This window comes from Bubalus bubalis, chromosome 9 (genome assembly GCF_019923935.1).
Source record: "Bubalus bubalis isolate 160015118507 breed Murrah chromosome 9, NDDB_SH_1, whole genome shotgun sequence".
NCBI classification, from domain to species: domain Eukaryota; kingdom Metazoa; phylum Chordata; class Mammalia; order Artiodactyla; family Bovidae; genus Bubalus; species Bubalus bubalis.
In genome coordinates this window covers 52593288-52610478 of record NC_059165.1, presented here as the reverse complement: position 1 = coordinate 52610478, position 17191 = coordinate 52593288, and the positions used below count along the sequence as shown (strand labels likewise).

The window sequence follows — 17191 nt, the reverse complement described above, 5'->3', positions numbered from 1 at the left end:
GTAACTCCTGGAAGAACAGCAGCTCAGCAAATGATGGACTGTTTCAGTCAGATTTGACTTGCAATGCCTTGATATATTTTTAAACATTTTTTTATTCTAATTACAAAAATGATGCATACCCATAATAGAAAATCTAGAAATTTCATAAATCTTTTTTTCTTGTAAGAGATTTCAAAAATTATAATAGGTAAATTAGCTTAGCATGAGGTCTCTGTCGATGGGACAGGCAGAAGAATGGGAACTTCAGCATTTAAAATCAATGATATTTTTAAGACGGTTACCCAATTCATGCTTCTTTATAAATCGTTCAGCTTCATGCTATCATTTCAGAAGTTTAAATCTTTTATTTCTCACTTCAATGAATAAACCTACTTTATATTTTCCTTTTAAGAGTCAAAAGGGACTTTAATAAAAGACAAGCAAATCAAGCCTTGGAACAAACCAAAGACCCACAAGGAGAGGATGGTCAGAATAGCAACCTGTGAAGTCCTCGTCATCTTCTTGGGACATTTCCACGTCAGGAAGAGCTGACAGTAATTCTCACCTCTCCACACCTCACACACCTTAGAAAATGTGAATGAATGCCTTGGGAAGGAGGCAGCACGGCACAGGGTGGAGTCCCTGGGTTCCTGGGAACTCGTTTCACAGATACCTGTGTGGCCTTGAGCAAGTCACTGAATCCCTTTCTCTGCTTCAGTCTGTTCATCTAAAACAAGAAGTTAATACCAGATGAGCTCGACACTGCCTTTCTACTGCCACCATCCTGTTACTCTTAATAGCCTCTATTTTTACTTTAAAAGGAATATTTGGATGTAGATTTATTTTTCCACTCCTAATTACACTGGGACAAATGGACATGGGTGGCTGATGGAGTGAAGCCCTTGAGAGCTAGAAAACTTCATAAGGAAGCCAGAATCCCCAAACCCAACTGAACAGGAGTAAGGAAAGCATTCAGGAAGAAATGAGTGGGACCAGGTAAGAAGTAACACATACTGATGAGGGCCTTCCAGTGGTGTGCTGGACTTGAACGGTATGCCAGCTTGTATCAGCTAGTAAGAGCTGCTAGGCATAAATGCCCCAACGCCCTGTTCGGTGATGTGACATTGAGAAGTTGAAATTGGTGATGGTGGAAATATTTACACCATGGAAATTGGCAGATGCTACAAATAGGGCTTTTTTCCCCCTCCCAGCAAGCCAGTTCTGAAATATTTAGCACACCACTGGACTTCTTCTAGAAGCATGTTCCTTGAGAACTGCTACCTCTTAAGACTATCAGAGACCTGGGTCCAGACAGGATTAGAAAGGAACATTGTCACATTGAAAACACGTCCAACTTATAGTACACTGATGTTGTATCTTACACAGGAGTTATAGTCTAAGTTAGAATGTGAGGTGAATTTGGAAGATAGTAAAATTTACCCTTGGAAAAATCCCTTTAATATACATTAACATACAGTACGGAGAAGGCAATGGCACCCCACTCCAGTACTCTTGCCCGGCAAATCCCATGGACGGAGGAGCCTGGTAGGCTGCAGTCCATGGGGTCGCTAGGAGTCAGACACGACTGAGCGACTTCACTTTCACTTTTCACTTTCATGCATTGGAGAAGGAAATGGCAACCCACTCCAGTGTTCTTGCCTGGAGAATCCCAGGGACGGGGGAGCCTGGTGGGCTGCCGTCTATGGGGTCGCACAGAGTCGGACACGACTGAAGTGACTTAGCAGCAGCAGCAGTAGCAACATTCGGTGAGTATGTTTTCTTAGAGAAGCCCAATATCATTCAGGCTCTTCACTAATGAAACGAGTCATCTTTGATTCACTGTTTTTGTTCTCATTTTAAGCTAATGCCAGATGCACTAAAATATTGAACAGATTATTCATGGCTTGGTAGACTAGACTCACACTTCAAACTGTGGAATGCCCACACATCTGAGAGGTCTAAGGTCATGGAAACTAAGGGAACAGCAATACCTGCTTGTGCTTACTGCAAAGAACGGCAGGCCGAATCGCCTATCTGCAATATTTTCTTTATCTGCCAAATATAAAGTTTAACTCGCCTAAGTTAAGATGTAACTCTACTCTCCACATACACAGAAGATCTTTGCAGAAGAACTGTTTTTGGCAACTTGCAGATGCTCCTGGGTGAACAGTAAACAGGGTTGGTGGGGGACTGTTGTAACTCTTAAGCCATTCAGATCATCAAAACCTTGTCCTTCCTTATGGAGCGAATGGGGTGCATCAAGGTGGCAGTAAGTTGTCAACAGAGGAGACCAGACAGGTGGAAACAAGCAGAAGTAGCAGACACTGCTACACAGGACTTCCAGAAGGGAGGTCACTCTGGGCAACTCAGCATGAGAAGAAAAGCAGTGCTGAACTGTAAACTCAACAATGATGGTTTTCTCTCACTGAGCTAACAGGCCCAGAACTTCTGGTCTTGAAAACCTGGACACAGTGCCTCTCTGCTCTAAGAGTAACCACATTTCTGTTAAGAATTAAAAGCCAGATCCTATGTTCTGTTTGATTCCTTTTCTCTACATTTCCCCCACATCATCTGTCTGTGCTAGTTTTTCTCCCATATAGAAATTATGGCTCAGTTTCCCAAGGAGGGGGGTGACCAAATCTGTAAGGAGGTGACCAGATTCTGCTTCTCGTTGGTAACCCGGAGTGTCAGGGGCCATGTGCATATTTACCAACCTCCATCTTTCATTTGTCTGGACTCAAGCCCTGATGTGCGTGGGCTCCTCTCTCCAGTCACCAGGTTCCCCCTCTTTCTCTGACCTTGTCTATTATCATCCCAATGGAGAGACTTTGGGAAAGATTCACCCAAGGGCAATGGGATTAGCAGGGTCTCCACTGGGATGAGAGTTAATCATTTGTGCCATTTCATGTCTACTCAGTTAATAATGGGATAGGAACTCAATACAACTAGGTATTCTGTAAGGTGAATATCTAGTTTTTACTTCCAGTGACCTTCTTCTGTGCCTGCAGCACCTTTGTGGGCTTTCAGGAACCTTGGATCCAATGACTAGAGGGCACAGCCTGAGAGAGGTTAAGATAAGACCTCCAGTCCTCACCAAGTTACAGAGCCACAAGGCAGTTCAAGTTATAAAATAAAAGGCACTGCATCTATCAGTGTAGAACAACTGATCCCAAGAGACTCCACTGGATATTCTGAGTGCTAGGACAAAAGTTTCCCCGAATATAAAAGGATTCCTAAGTCCTTACCATGACTGCCAGTTGTTGAAATCGGATCCTTGGGTTTCATTCCCTAACCTGGGCTAAAACTGACTACCCTACTGGATCCTTTTGTCTGGCATTTCTGGCATCTTATTTTCCCTCACAGCTCCCTTACCTGTGTGGAATGTCTGAAAAGTCTGAGCAGGTTTGCAAGTCCTGTTCTAACACACTGGCACTGCAGAGGGGCCCCCCCACCCCAGCGCAAGCACAGGGACCACAAGTGGGTGGGTGGGGCGGTTCTGTGACCCTGTCCTTGACCTGAACCCCACGGAAGGAAATGCTTTGCTAATGGCTCATTCCCCAAGGGCAGCACTGGTCTTAGCTGCGGGCACTGCTAGGGCACAAATCAATGTCAAAGAACACAGAACACTGCTCTGTTAATGAGGGTAATTTAATTAATTGGCAATTAGTCTGCTTCTGATAGTTAAGTTTTAACCAGAAACAACTAGACTTTATATCATCATAGCTTTTCTAGCCTGGATGGATGATGAATAACTAGGGAGAAAGAGCGAGTGACACACCTAGCAGGGGCCAGTGGTGCTGCTTTTTGCTAACGCAGTAATGCTAAGGCTTATAATTCTTCAAGGGCTCAATGAAAAGGCATGAAAAAGAGTGAATTGTTTTAGTATCCAGTTGTCCCTGCATTCTGTCGACACAAATCCCTGTTTCCTAGAGACTCTGCCTGTGATCACCATTTCTTACAATCTCAGTGTGTCTGATATTTAACACTGTTAAAAATTCAAACCCCGTTTACAAACTGTGCTGTTGTGAATGGGTAACCTTTGCTGGGAAATCTGTGCTTCTGTTGAGCTGTAGCATACGTATCGTTAGTGTGCCTCTATGTATTAAAATGTCTTCTGTACACTGGAAGCCACTGTCCTTTGTCAGCCGTGTGTGTGTAATTGTTTCCCCAAGGGCTAGGGCTGTGGGTTCCCAAAGTCACCTGTTTCATTTCCATTCCTGCTGTGAGGAAATGTCCTTCACCAGAGACAAGGCAGTATTAGAGATGATGTTTCAGAACCATGGAATGTTAGAGATGATGTCCTACATCTATGAGATGCAGCACAATCCAGCTGATCCACGTGTGTAGAAACTGAGAACCTGACCCCCTCCTGCAGTTACCTAAGGAAGCACAGCCCAGGACTCTGGATTTTGCCTTTCACTATGATCTTAAGGCTGTGGACAGTTCATGCACCTATTTTTTCAGCACTATGTCTTCCTACCCATCAATATCTTTGTCCTGTCCTATTCTACATATCCAAGCAGCAGGTGGATGTTCCAAGCCCAGAACCCAGGATGGGAAGGTAACCAATTCTGAACTCTTGCAGCTAGAAGCAACTTCTGCCTCAGGGAGGATCAAGGGGTCTTCCAGTCATCTCTCTGACTTACAACAGCCTAGCAGCCACAGGCTAGCTGGTTCCTGGGACAGGATCTTGTTAAGTCTTGTGGGCTTTGTTGTCCAGGTCTTGGGAAGCATCCTGTCACCTTCTCAGTGTCTGCTGAGCACAGGGCAGGATCTAGAGCTCTTTCCATTCTGAGCAATGCCTGTCCTAAGGACGCGACCTCATTTCTGCAGGCTGCTGAGGCCCCTTCATTCCATTTCCTGCTCATTTCCTTCCTCCTCCAACCAGTCCATTCTAAAGGAAATCAGTCCTGGGTGTTCACTGGAAGGACTGATGCTGAAGCTGAAACTCCAATACTTTGGCCACCTCATGCGAAGAGCTGACTCATTGGAAAAGACCCTGATGCTGGGAGGGATTGGGAGCAGGAGGAGAAGGGGACGACAGAGGATGAGATGGCTGGATGGCATCACCGACTCGATGCACATGAGTTTGAAGTGAACTCCAGGAGTTGATGATGGACAGGGAGGCCTGGCGTGCTGTGATTCATGAGGTTGCAAAGAGTTGGACATGACTGAGTGACTGAACTGACTGTGAGAACCTGATGGTAGTAAAGTTGATACCAGAAAGTTCTTTCAAGCCAGAGGGACCTTGTTTTTCCTAGTCAGTGTTCTCATTCCCCACCTGGCTGATATGACTCAGCCCTAATAGCTCCAGCGTGCAGAGGTGTGAAAGTCAATGTGTGAACTGCACTAACTTTAAAAAAAAAAAAACAAACAAAAAAAACCTGCTTCACCCCCTTTAGAGCCCTGCAAGCTGAGCTCATTTTAAGCGCTAACCCTGCTCTTGACACCTAGGCTAATCCTAAGGAGAGCTCCATTCTGCCACGATCATGAGCAGGGAGAGGTGTTTCACCCGTCTTGAGTTCAACCCACAAAACAGGATTGTGGGCAAAAGCTTGTTAACCATGAAGCCTTGCACGTCACACTTAATAACCCCTTATATGCACAGAGGAACTTCTGATGTGGTTTCTGAGCTTCTGTGTTAAAAGTTATCATCACTCCGAGCTCCTGTCCTGAAGACACTGCTCTGCCAAACCAAGGTGGGGTGTTCATCACACACAAAATGCACCAGGAACTACCATTCCCTGATCCCCTGCCCCACCTACCCCAGTCTACACTAAGATACTGTGCCCTGCAGCTTGAGAATGGTACCGTGGCTACCTCTTTTCTTTCCTAGACTCCATGCCCCCCTCTTCTGAAATCACAAACTGATTTTCTTCGAGTTACTGAGAGTCCATGTGGTTCGGGTGGCTCTGGAGACCGTGTGTTACCAGATGTGGCCAATCCCAGGATCTCACACACCATGCCAACTACAATGGAGTATGTGACCAAGCCGGACCAATCAAAATCAGCCTCCTTGGCCAGGAACTATCCGAGGAGCCTCTCCACCCCACTCCTGCACCCCAGAAATCGCTAATCAAGTAAAGTGCAAACTTGGAGGTGCTGATGGCCAGTTTTGCTCCCAAGTGGAATGAGCCTTCCTAAGAATGAAGCACTTCCTAAAGGCAAACAGGGCTAAGAGATGGAGAGAAAGAATGTTCTAGATGCAGCTATGCTTCAGTCTACCCAAATCTATCCCTGAAGTTTTCAGTTATACTAGACTTTAAAAAATCTTTTCCAAAAAGTTTTCTTAATAGGCATCTAAGATTTGCAATTAAAAATGTCTTACACAAGTTCTAATTGGATCCAGGACTGTTCCCCCAAAAAAGGGTTTAGTGTAACAGGTCTGGTGGAATACAATGTGATACATAAGGGTTCAGAACCATGAGTTCAGTAACTTGAAATATATAAAATTTCTGAGCCTTTAACTTGACAACATATGCTTTAAATGTCTCCAATTATTATAGTATACACATTAGATTCCTTAGGAACAGTCTGCTAAAGAATATACTTGGGCACATGCTTAGTTTTTCTCAAAGTCCAGGCTTTTAGAAGTAGAGGAAATGCTTTAAGGGAATGGCAAAAAAACAAAACAGAATAAAACAAACCTTTAAGGATCTGTTCTGAACTCAACTAGGTTTATCCCAGTTGACAATGCCTTTATATTATTGCTGAATTTGATGACCCATTAAAAAATTTAGTTATTCCCCAACATTTCAATAATAGTCATTTACCTCTGTGGCCAGAACAAAAACTCATGTGCAACTGAAAAGAGAAACTTGGGATTTTCTCAGGGTAACGGATTACATGTCCCTCTTACTAACGGCGTCCGTTCTCTTAAGCACTTGTCACATTTCAGGTGGACAGGAACGACACAGAAGGAAGAAGGCTGGACAACGATGGCTGTGGTTTCAGAGTTATTTTAATAACCAGGTTTACATTAACAGTCACTTGATGAACTTTTTTTTTTTTCCCTTAATCTCAGCTAAACTCAAAACACAGTTTTCTTCACGGTTCAAAGCAAACAGCTCTCGGCGTTCCAGAGCTGCTTCACAGCTACCACAGGTCACAGGGAGAGCCACTGTCTGTTCATAGTCACCAGACACAGAACTGAACACCCACACACCATTTCCAAAGAGGGAACTTACAAGGGATGCTGGCTGCCTGGGACAGCCCACGTGTACACTGGGACTCGAGCTGGAGGTTCCAGGGGAGGAGGTCTGGGAAGCTTGGGCCAAGAAGCTGTTGGGAAGATTTCTCACGGGGGAGCCCAAGTCCAGGCTTGGAATGGACGCCTTTGGGGCAGAACATGACTCTTTGTGTGGAGTCACAAAGGAAAAGGCCAGAGGATGACTGGACTTGTAAGAAACGCACTTTTGGGATAACTACAGCCCTGCTCTCTTTAGAAAACTTAGATGAAGTATCTCTAGGGGGGGTAGCTGATTTATCTAATACCCTCTCAATTACCAAAGATGGCGGCCATCCCAGAAAGAAGCCCAGATAATTGCCATCCCCTCTTAGAGAGGGGCCAGGCCAAGAGATGAGACAGCCAAAGAAAGCTTGGAGGAGACGGAAGACCCAGTAAGCCCTCCCACCCTCAGATGAGATGCCAGCGAATCCTGAGAGGGCTGTGGCTCACCATCATGTTCTCTTCCTAAACCCTTTGGATAGAGCTCTTTGATGGGTCTCATGGATCAGGGCACATTCGAATACAAATTTTACCTTAAGTAACAAAGAACCAGAACTCAATGTCAACAATATACTGGGAGTTTTCTTGGAATTCTCAGAAATTTTTGTGCTTGGAAAGTTACTAATAGTAAGTGAAGACAGGGAGACTTTCTCAGTTAAGTTGCCCATCATGAATGCATATAGGGGTTGTTCCTTCAGAAAAAAAAAAAAAATTGTGCAGAATATAAAGTTCTGGCTCAGTGTTTCATTCAGAAGTCCTAAACGGAGCCAATTTGGCCATGAAAGATTTATTTTCAAAGCACAGAGAGGTCGTGGGGAGGCTGAGCAGGACTCAGGGATTAGGTAAGAGCAGCAGACTGCACACAAGAGGATGCCTGGACTAGTCATTTATGTGTCTTTCCCTCCATCTGGTGGTTGTGGCTGGTACTGCAATGTACCTTAAAGCACAGCCCAGCCAATGAGGTATATATGAAAGCTTCTGATCTGACTAGCTCCCTCTGCCTGCAAAACTGTCCTTCTGAGTTCTACCAAAGGCCCCCAAATCTCTGAGTATATAAATCAAGAGCTGCAACCTCCCCTTCGCTTAAATTTCTCTTAAGATAAAGGCACCATGAAAAAAGCCTTAAAAACAGCAAGACTCCTTTTATGAAAGGAAATAATCTTTTTCATGATTAGAACAGAAAAGTACATTGCTAGGGAAATCCTCTTCCTTGGCTATTTCCAAACTCCTTTTTAGCCATGTACCCCCTTCTTCTCTGGTCTTCAACTTACTAACACCTGCAGAGATAATGGCTTCTCCTAAGCACTTGAAAGGTGTTTGCTCTTTTCTTGAAAGTACTTAGTTCACGGGGTTTCAGGACCTACCAGCTGGAGCCCCTAAGCACAGAAGTCTGATACCGGGTTGAATATGTTTTCTCTGCAATATGGACCTCAGCGGGATCACCGAACTTGCTCCAAAACAGAATTTTCATAAATGGAACGATAGGGAATTGGACATTCAGGTCTGACCGACAAGGCAAATGCTAACACTAGGCTAATTTCTTTTACGTTCATGTCACGTGGAAACTCACTGGGAGACTCTGGTACTGAAACAAAAAGTTTCCCCACAGGATATGCTAAGGGAAATGGCAAGAGATGGTTCAGAATTGACAAACAACCACGGCAACAGAACGTGATCCTTTTGCTTCAGACTGCCTTTCTCACAACTCTGCTGCCTCCCGTATGAGCCGAGATTCTCTGTTAGTAATAAAAGTTAGGGAACACCTAAGAAAACAAATTTCCAACAATAACCAAAAAAAATCATATTCAATAAAAGATGTGCCTGGATCTTAGGAGAGCAAGCGAATCACTCACCCCTGGCAAGAGAAGTCCACCTCAGCTCCAGGCCTAACTTGAGAAGCCACTTGCTTGTCTCCATTTAATGAGCTTGAGAGGTGATCGCCAGGTGTTTAGAGGGAGGTGTTACTTAAGTGCGGCAGCCCTCCCCGCCCCGGCCGGCGCTGTCCTCCCAGCTGCTGCCTTTTAAAAGCACCAAAGAGGCAGGGAGGGCAAGAGGAAGAGAAAGGTCATTGCTGCTCTCTCCTCCTAGTTCCCAACCCAGGAAAGAGAAGAATTTGAAAGCAACACTGAGAAAGAGGCCCGACCAAACACTGGCACGACCAAAAAGGTGGAAGCAATGGTTGGGTTTTGGTGTTTTAATAAAATGTTCCAAGGGCTAAAATCTACTAGGAGAGGACATGACAGAGTCCCGAGCCCGAAGATCGCCTTCCTGGTCTGCGGACCCCAGGGGCCCGTGGTGGTGTACCGGCTGCCCCGAGCGGCCATCTTTCGTGGAAATTAACATACTTCATCAACACAATACACAAGACCCGCTATGCTCACCCACCCGCCTCCCCCGTCCACACACTACCCCAGCCCCTCTGAGCCTTCCGCCTTGCTCTGGGTTCCCACCACCCACTCACCCCAAATAACCGGCGTCCCTTTTGTTCATTTTCCTGCCGTCCCCGCTTGTCTGTCCCCTTGTCGTAAGATGCAGCACTACACACGCTCTCAACACTATATAGCAGACGCTTTGCCTTAGTGGCCCAATTGCATGCATGTAAATGGGGGGAGGGGCGTCAAACAAATCCAGGCTATGCATCAACAGAAATCAAAGCAATATTCGTAAAGCTAGGCAAGCGAGCGTTAACATTGGAGAAACATAAGGCTTGAGGCTTATTGATTCTTTAGATCGAAACTGTTTGGATTCGCTTTCCTTCTTAAATATTGGTGTACCATTTTGGCTTCAAAAGAATCTCTTCTTGCTTCTGCCCCTCTCTTTGGGGGAGGGGTCACTTAACTCAGGGATGTGATGTTAGAACGCCCTCCAGGGGGCGCTACGATGCGCTTGCTGGCCGAGCGGACCCCCTCATCCACTTGGGTGCCTGCAGGTGACAAGAAATTCCCAGGGAATAAAGGGAGGTGGGGGTGTGGACAAGAGAGAAAATGGATTAATTTGAAGAGCATAAGATAGTAAATGCCCTCCTCATCTCCCAAGAAACTTCCATTTCAGTCTGTCAGGTAGTCCAGACTTTCCGTACCCACTCTCCTGAAAACAACCCTTTGCAGGAGAAGCCAGATTCTTATTGGATTTCATCAGACACTCTGCATCATAACAATGACAATAAAAAGAACAACGGAAGTGATATGAAAAACAGCTGCTCATGTGCACTGTGATAAGCAAGTCTGAAGTGCTTCTCAGATCATCTCATTCAGTCCTCATCACGATCCTGGAAGGGGGTACTATTATTACCCCATTTTACAGAAGAGGTGACTGAGGCTGTGCGAGATCAGGCAACTTGCCTGTGAGGGTCTCACAAGTTGGAGTGGTGATGGTCTGACCTGGGGATACAGCTAAAATGAAATATGCACTCCTTTTTCAGAAAGTAGCCACAAAAAAAAAAAAAAAAAAAAAAAAGCTTAGGCATGACAGTAGTCAGGGAGCACTGAAACATGGCAAAAACACTGAAAAATTTCAGGCAACTAGCATATGTGATCTCTGATACTGTCACCTCAAGTTTTAGCATTTTTCCTCCGTCTTCCTCCCCTCTGCCCCACTTATATCTTTTCCTCCCTGTTTTCCCATTTCTCGCACTTCTTCCCCACACTTGTCCCTTTACATGTGCCTTTCTCTTATTATCTCACTTACCTCACTTCAAAGTTTTCATCAGAGAGATGCAAATCTACACTTACTGGTTATCTACACTATGGTTATGGAGCAGTTGAACATTTTCTAAGAACATCAGAGAGTTCTTAAAGATTCATGATATAGCTAAGCCATGGTAAATGTTTGTAGCTGTTGCTAGCATTATTATTATGACAAGGAAAGGGAGAAGATAAATAAAATCCTAGGCTGGAAGAAGCTATTGCAATTTGAGCATAAAAATTATCTATTAACCTGGGCAATGGAAACAAAATATACTGTGGAGCTCACCCAATCTAAGGCAGAAAGTCATACCCAGTTCATTAGGAAACCATGCCGTCCGGCCCCGCCCTCGCCCCGCCCCCAGCAGGTGTGCTCTCTAAGCAGAACTGGTCATCTTTCAATCCTGATGGTCTATCTGGCTGAACCTTGGCTTCCTTTCCCGCCAGGACTTCTCTTTGGCTCAGCAAACCATCAGCTTGTCCCGACTCACCTGACAGGCTAAATCCGGACTGATGCAGGTTCCTCACCGGCGGGTTGGGCCGCGTGGGAGAGCCCCGGGTGGAGCCGGCGGGTGTGCCCGCCTTGGGCGTGGTGGTCAGGTCGAACACCGGCCCATCGTACATGCCCCTTGGCACGGCGTGAAGGTCCGCCATCTGCAGCAGAGAGAGAAGGCACCCTTTAGTTTTTCAACAGCCAAGGGTCTGTTCCAGGCAGCACAGATGAGGCAGTGAATCAAGTGTGTGTAGTGAGAGCTAGAAAATAATCATATTATTTTTCAGTACTAGGGATGCAGTGTACAACATGATAAAGGTATTTAACACTGCTGTCCATTAAAAATCAAAGTTGTTAAGAATGTAAACCCTAAGAGAGGAAAATGTTTTTTCTATTTTTTTATATCTATGAGATGATGGTGTTCACTAAACTTATTGTGGGAATCATTCCATGTAAGTCAAATCATTATGCTGTACACCTCAAACTTATGTTTGTGCTGCATGTCAATGATATCTCAATGAAATGGGAAAAATTAAAAGGTTATTTTAAGGAAAAGAGAAGCAGTATAAAACAAAGTGGGTGTTGTGATAGAGTGACCATGGAGGTGGCGGGTGAAGGCCGCTTCTAGCTAAAGGTTCTAGCTGAAGGTTCAGAGGTGCTTGTGTGGGACCTTAAAGGGAGGAGGCTGGGGAGGCAGAGTGGTGGCCCGATGGCAGAGTTCTCAGCACAGGAAACCGACAGTGTGAACATTAATGAATAGAAGAACCACCTGGGTGGCAGAGCCGAGTGGGTGGGAAGGGTAGCAATTTGAGACGAGGTCCTTGCTGGCAGGGATGTGTCCCGGTGGGGGCTTCATCCTCATGCTCCTCAGCACAGATCAGAAGAAGCAGCTTACAGGGTCTGACCCACTGGCCTCTGGTTGTGGCTGTGTGCTTGCCCTGGGACCGTGGAGCCCACCAGCAACACCACCCACCTGCATGCTCTGTGCCAGGCATGGTGTGACGAGGGCTCATGGTTTCACATGAAACAGACTGCCTCCCTCAAAGGCACTCACAGTCTATCATGCAAACACTGCAAGACCACCCAAGGCAGCATAACAGCCAGCATGCAACCTTCACCTATTTCTTATCATTGGCCAGAGGTGAGGCAACGAGGACAGGCCACCAGAGAGCCTGACAGCACAGGCAGCCCATCGTAAGACTCCACGGAGTCACACAGAGCCGCCCCTCTCCTGTCAGTGACTCAGGTACAGGTGCAGAGGCAAAGCTCATCAAATTTGCAGATGCTCAGGATTCCGCTAAGAGGATGACTACATCTGTACTCCTTCAAAACCTTGACCAATAACTGTATTTCATCAACATTTCTTGGGATCCAGAGGCAAAGTCACATTCATGGAAATACAAAGCTGATATATAGGATGTCTGAGTGTCTTTCTCTTTTCTGTTAGGCCAGAAATGGACTGTAGAATTCTACTCCATGTTACCTACCTTCAAAACGATCAGTCATAGAGAAGGATGGGAAAGGGACTTGCAGCACTATCATTAATGAATAGTGAAAGGCTGCAGGGATATTTAGAATGAAGGGCAGATGACTTTGGGAACACAGAGATGCTCAGAGGTGGGTTCAGCTCATTCTCTGCAGGTGCCTGGAGCAGAAGTGAGCTTCAGGGAGGCAGACTTGAACCCAGCAGGCTCCTATGGAGGCTACGGATAAGGCTGCTGCCACCCGTGGGGCTCTGGACAAAATGGATTCTCTCTGGCTTCTACGCAGTGACTGCCTCAGTAACTCTGAGTCTGAAACTAGAAGGAACTCTCCAAATCTGAGCTCAATAAATGAACAACTAATATCATGCTAGGGCTATCTGCACAAAAGTAGCTAGCTTCCCAGAATTCTGATTATTTCAATATATGCTTATGTCTCCATCATAATTCTAGAATCCTCTGCTTTTGCTTTTATAACTGGTTGGATTATCGGTTCACCTTCCAATAAACCATTACATGTAAAAACAAAAACAGGAAAAAAAAGAAATTGGTTCTCAGACAAGGCTGGCCAGCTGCCTCATGAGATGGGGAGGCCCCTGGTGCTGCAAACATCCACACAAGGCTAGATGACCACTTACTGTACTCACTGGCATCTAGGAGTTGGGCAGGACACTGACATACCGAGTTTCTGGGAGCTTCTCTCTAATGATATCACGAAGGGCACTCACTTCCTGTTCCCAGGCCCCATCCCATGTTCTGCCAGCTGCCGGGGGTGCTGGCAACAGGAAGGTCTCACTGGACTCACACCCAAGAACTGCCCTCAGATGGAGAGAGCCGCTTGGCCCAAAGCCTCACACTCTGCCTGGGGCCGGGGTGGGAGGGTGAGGGAGCAGAGGGAGTGATTATAAGGCCCAGACTCCTTTCAAGACCAGTCCAGCTGAGGCCTTGGTTGTAACTGCATTCAGGCATCCCTCTGTCCGGTCCTGCTTTGTTCACGCTGTCACAAGGTGTGAACCGAAAGCAATATCCAACCTCCCTCTCAGAGCCAGTTTCCCAGCCCATGTGCTCTGCAAGTAGGTTGAAGACCCCTGCGTGGGTCCAGACATGGAAGTGAGTTTGGGTCCAGCCTGGCCCACACTGATTTACAAAGTGCATCCCCTGCCTCCTCCCCCCTGACCATCCCCCCCACCCCGCCCCACCAAACCGTGTGCACAGAAGACTTTATCCCTTTTATAAGGCAAGGTCCTCAGGACTAGGGCTCAAATTTCACAATCCCAGAGCCCTAAGGCTTCCCTACAGGAAGGTGACCTAGAGGATGGTGCGGGGATAGGAGAGGGAGCCAAACAGAGTTCTGGGCCTCATCCCTCCATCAACCAGAGCTACCCTGTCTGTAATGTGTAGGGAGGTAGTGGGGCAGGTAGACATATACATAAACATGTACACGTGAGTGTATCTGCCTACCTATTGTGTGTGTATCTACCTATCTATTTATCTGTGAAATCAGGGGCATAAGTAAGATTTTATTTGAACTACAAAACTTGCTAAGAGTTATAAACATTTGCCCCAATGGATGGTTCGACACCAGGTAGATACAAGATGGGATACAAGACACGGAGGGGTGGGCGTGGTCTGCTGGTTCTTGTTGTAAGCCTTAAAGAGTAAATTATTTTTTAAAAATATATACAGAATTATTTTGAATTATTAAAATACTTCAATACTACTTTGAGAAAAAGCACTCTAAAGATGAGGAGAAATTGTTGGAAAAAAGCTTTCTTTAACTAAGAACGTTTTTGAAACCCCCTTTTATAAAATGGATTTCAGTCCATTAAATCTGTGCAATTGTCCTTTGGGAAGAGACCTTTGCTGTGAATCTCTTTGGGAGGATCTAGAGCACACAGCAGAGAAGGCGATGGCACCCCACTCCAGTACTCTTGCCTGGAAAATCCCATGGATGGCCGGGCCCGGTAGGCTGCAGTCCATGGGGTCGCAAGAGTCGGACACGACTGAGCGACTTCACTTTCACTTTTCACTTTCATGCATTGGAGAAGGAAATGGCAACCCAATTCAGTGTTCTTGCCTGGAGAATCCCAGGGACGGGGGAGCCTGGTGGGCTTCCATCTATGGGGTTGCACAGAGTCGGACACGACTGAAGCGACTTAGCAGCAGCAGAGCAAACAGACCCCCTCCCCATCTAGTGGTTCCTACACCTGTGCTGAATGGGTCACAGAGCCCTTTCCCCCACCTCTGGGCTCCACCTGCTTCTCACCTTCCTCCGGGCTTTAATGCGCTTGTAGACGTAGTCCGAGAAGGGGCTGCAGGGGATGAAGCGGCCAGCCCCCTGGGTCACATGCAGATTGCCATCTTCCAGCATGATCTTGCCCTGGCAGATGACCACCAGAGGAGCCCCGCGCAGCTCCATGCCTTCAAAGATGTTGTACTCTGCAGCCTAGAGACAGGGGTGAGGGGCGAAGCCTTGGTTATGGGTATAGTGGGGAAAGAAAGAGAAACACAGTTCTCCTGGGCTTGGGATCCCGCCTTTAGCATCCCTAGGAACTGATTCAACAGGTAAGCTGGGAACAGCTTACAAACTGTCTGCAACCTTTCAGTGGGCCGAGACCTCGGGAGACAGATGCTTGCTAAGAGTGGGCTTCCTGATGAAGAGAAGCATCCAATCTTTTGTAGCGTCCTCACATGGAAGTAAATTTTTGTCACTGGCACTGTTCAAAGAGAAGGTGAGTAACTGGCAGCAATGGTGTATATGCTGTCTTGTACTGGGTGGATGGGTTATACAACCCTTATGTCTCTGCTAGCTCAAAATTCAATAATGTGATTTGACACAATGTTTAAGCAATGGCCACTACCACCCAAAATGGGCTTTTCCCCTACCTTCCTCCTTTATTCAGTAAGAGCAAGGCACTGTTGCAAAGGGTTAAGGATATTGGTTTGGAGTCAAGTTATCTGGGTTTGAATCCTAGCTTCACATTTACTTGCTGCATTATTTAATCTCTCTGTATCTCTCCTTCTTTATCTAAAAAGTGGGGATAATAAAAGCGCCACCTGGACAAGAGTGTTACAAAAATTCAAAAAATTAAAAACACAGCGCCTGAAACGTAAGTGCTTGAAAACACATTTTCCTAACAAACATTTTTATGCCCCGATCTGTCAAGGGGTGGTGATGGTGGTCACGTCTGTCTCTTGTGACCCCGTGGACTGTAGCCCACCAGGCTCCTCTGGCCATGGGATTCTCCAGGCAAGAATACTGGAGTGGGTCGCCATTTCCTTCTCCAGGGGAATCTTCCCGACCCAGGGATCAAACCCACATCTTCTGCATTGCAAGAGGCGTCTTATCCACTGAGCCACAAGGGTACTAGGCTTTAACTACTATCTTCCACATGAAATTCCTCATGAGGACGTTATCAGAGCTGTTGACTGATTTTTTCCTGTGCTTTCTCCTTCTGGGCACCAGGTATCATCGCACTGCTGGCCCTCCTGGAGTGAGGTATGCCCACAGTCCTGGCTTTGGCCAGTGCAGGGGGAGAGGAAGTGACGTCCTGGGAAAGCTTTCAGGGCCACGTCCCGGCCCCGGGCTCAGCAGTCATATAGCGCAGGTAGAGAGGGTGTCAATACAGGCCCCTGCCCTGAGTGACTGTAATGGGCAGAGCCCCTCTTCTCTGCCCACCCATTTTGCAAAGCAGAAGTGAGAAATAAACTGCTGAGGTTTTATATCCCTGGGAATTCAGGATGATTGGTTATTGCAACACATCCTCGCCCCATTACCCTGGCTCACCACAAACTCACATCTCTCCTGTCCCTGTTCCCCACCCATGTTCCCCAGTCTGCTCCATGCCCACCCACTCAGGCCGTACCGACTGGTGGTTCTTGGCAGAGACGATCTTGACAGCATCTGGATCCCAGATCACCAGGTCACTGTCAGAGCCCACGGATATTCTTCCCTTGCGAGGATACAGATTGAAAATCTTGGCAGCATTTGTGCTTGTCACGGCCACAAACTGGTTTTCATCCATTTTCCCTGTGGCCTGTAAAAATATACACACACAATGGTCCCTCCAGGGCTTCTGAGTCCAGAGCAGGGTGACCACAGTTCAGTTCAGTTTAGTCACTCAGTCGTGTCCGACTCTTTGCGACCCCAAGGACTGCAGCAAGCCAGGGCTCCCTGTCCATCACCAATTCCCAGAGTTTACTCAAACTCGTGTCCATTGAGTCAGTAATGCCATCTAACCATCTCATGTTCTGTCGTTCCCTTCTCCTCCTGCCCTCAATCTTTCCCAGCATCAGGGTCTTTTCAAATGAGTCAGCTCTTCATATC

At 46.5% G+C, this 17191-nt stretch overlaps 2 protein-coding genes across 3 annotated transcripts in view; one reads left to right on the top strand and one right to left on the bottom strand.

Moving 5' to 3' along the window:
• The window catches only part of STK32A (serine/threonine kinase 32A), a 133946-nt gene extending 132368 nt beyond the window's left edge, over positions 1-1578 (top strand). Inside the window, exon 13 of the mRNA XM_006069396.4 lies at positions 392-1578. Within this exon, the coding sequence (XP_006069458.1) occupies positions 392-485 (94 nt within the window). The 3' untranslated portion in view covers positions 486-1578. The remainder of the gene's footprint in view (positions 1-391) is intronic.
• Positions 1579-6922: 5344 nt separating this feature from the next.
• The window catches only part of DPYSL3 (dihydropyrimidinase like 3), a 117891-nt gene continuing 107622 nt past the window's right edge, over positions 6923-17191 (bottom strand). For both annotated transcript variants that reach the window (XM_006069398.3, XM_044947512.2), the window contains exons 11-14: positions 16731-16901; positions 15131-15310; positions 11382-11544; positions 6923-10130 (exon numbers count right to left, since the gene is read on the bottom strand). In XM_006069398.3, the coding sequence (XP_006069460.3) occupies positions 10042-10130; positions 11382-11544; positions 15131-15310; positions 16731-16901 (603 nt within the window). In that variant the 3' untranslated portion in view covers positions 6923-10041. The remainder of the gene's footprint in view (positions 10131-11381; positions 11545-15130; positions 15311-16730; positions 16902-17191) is intronic.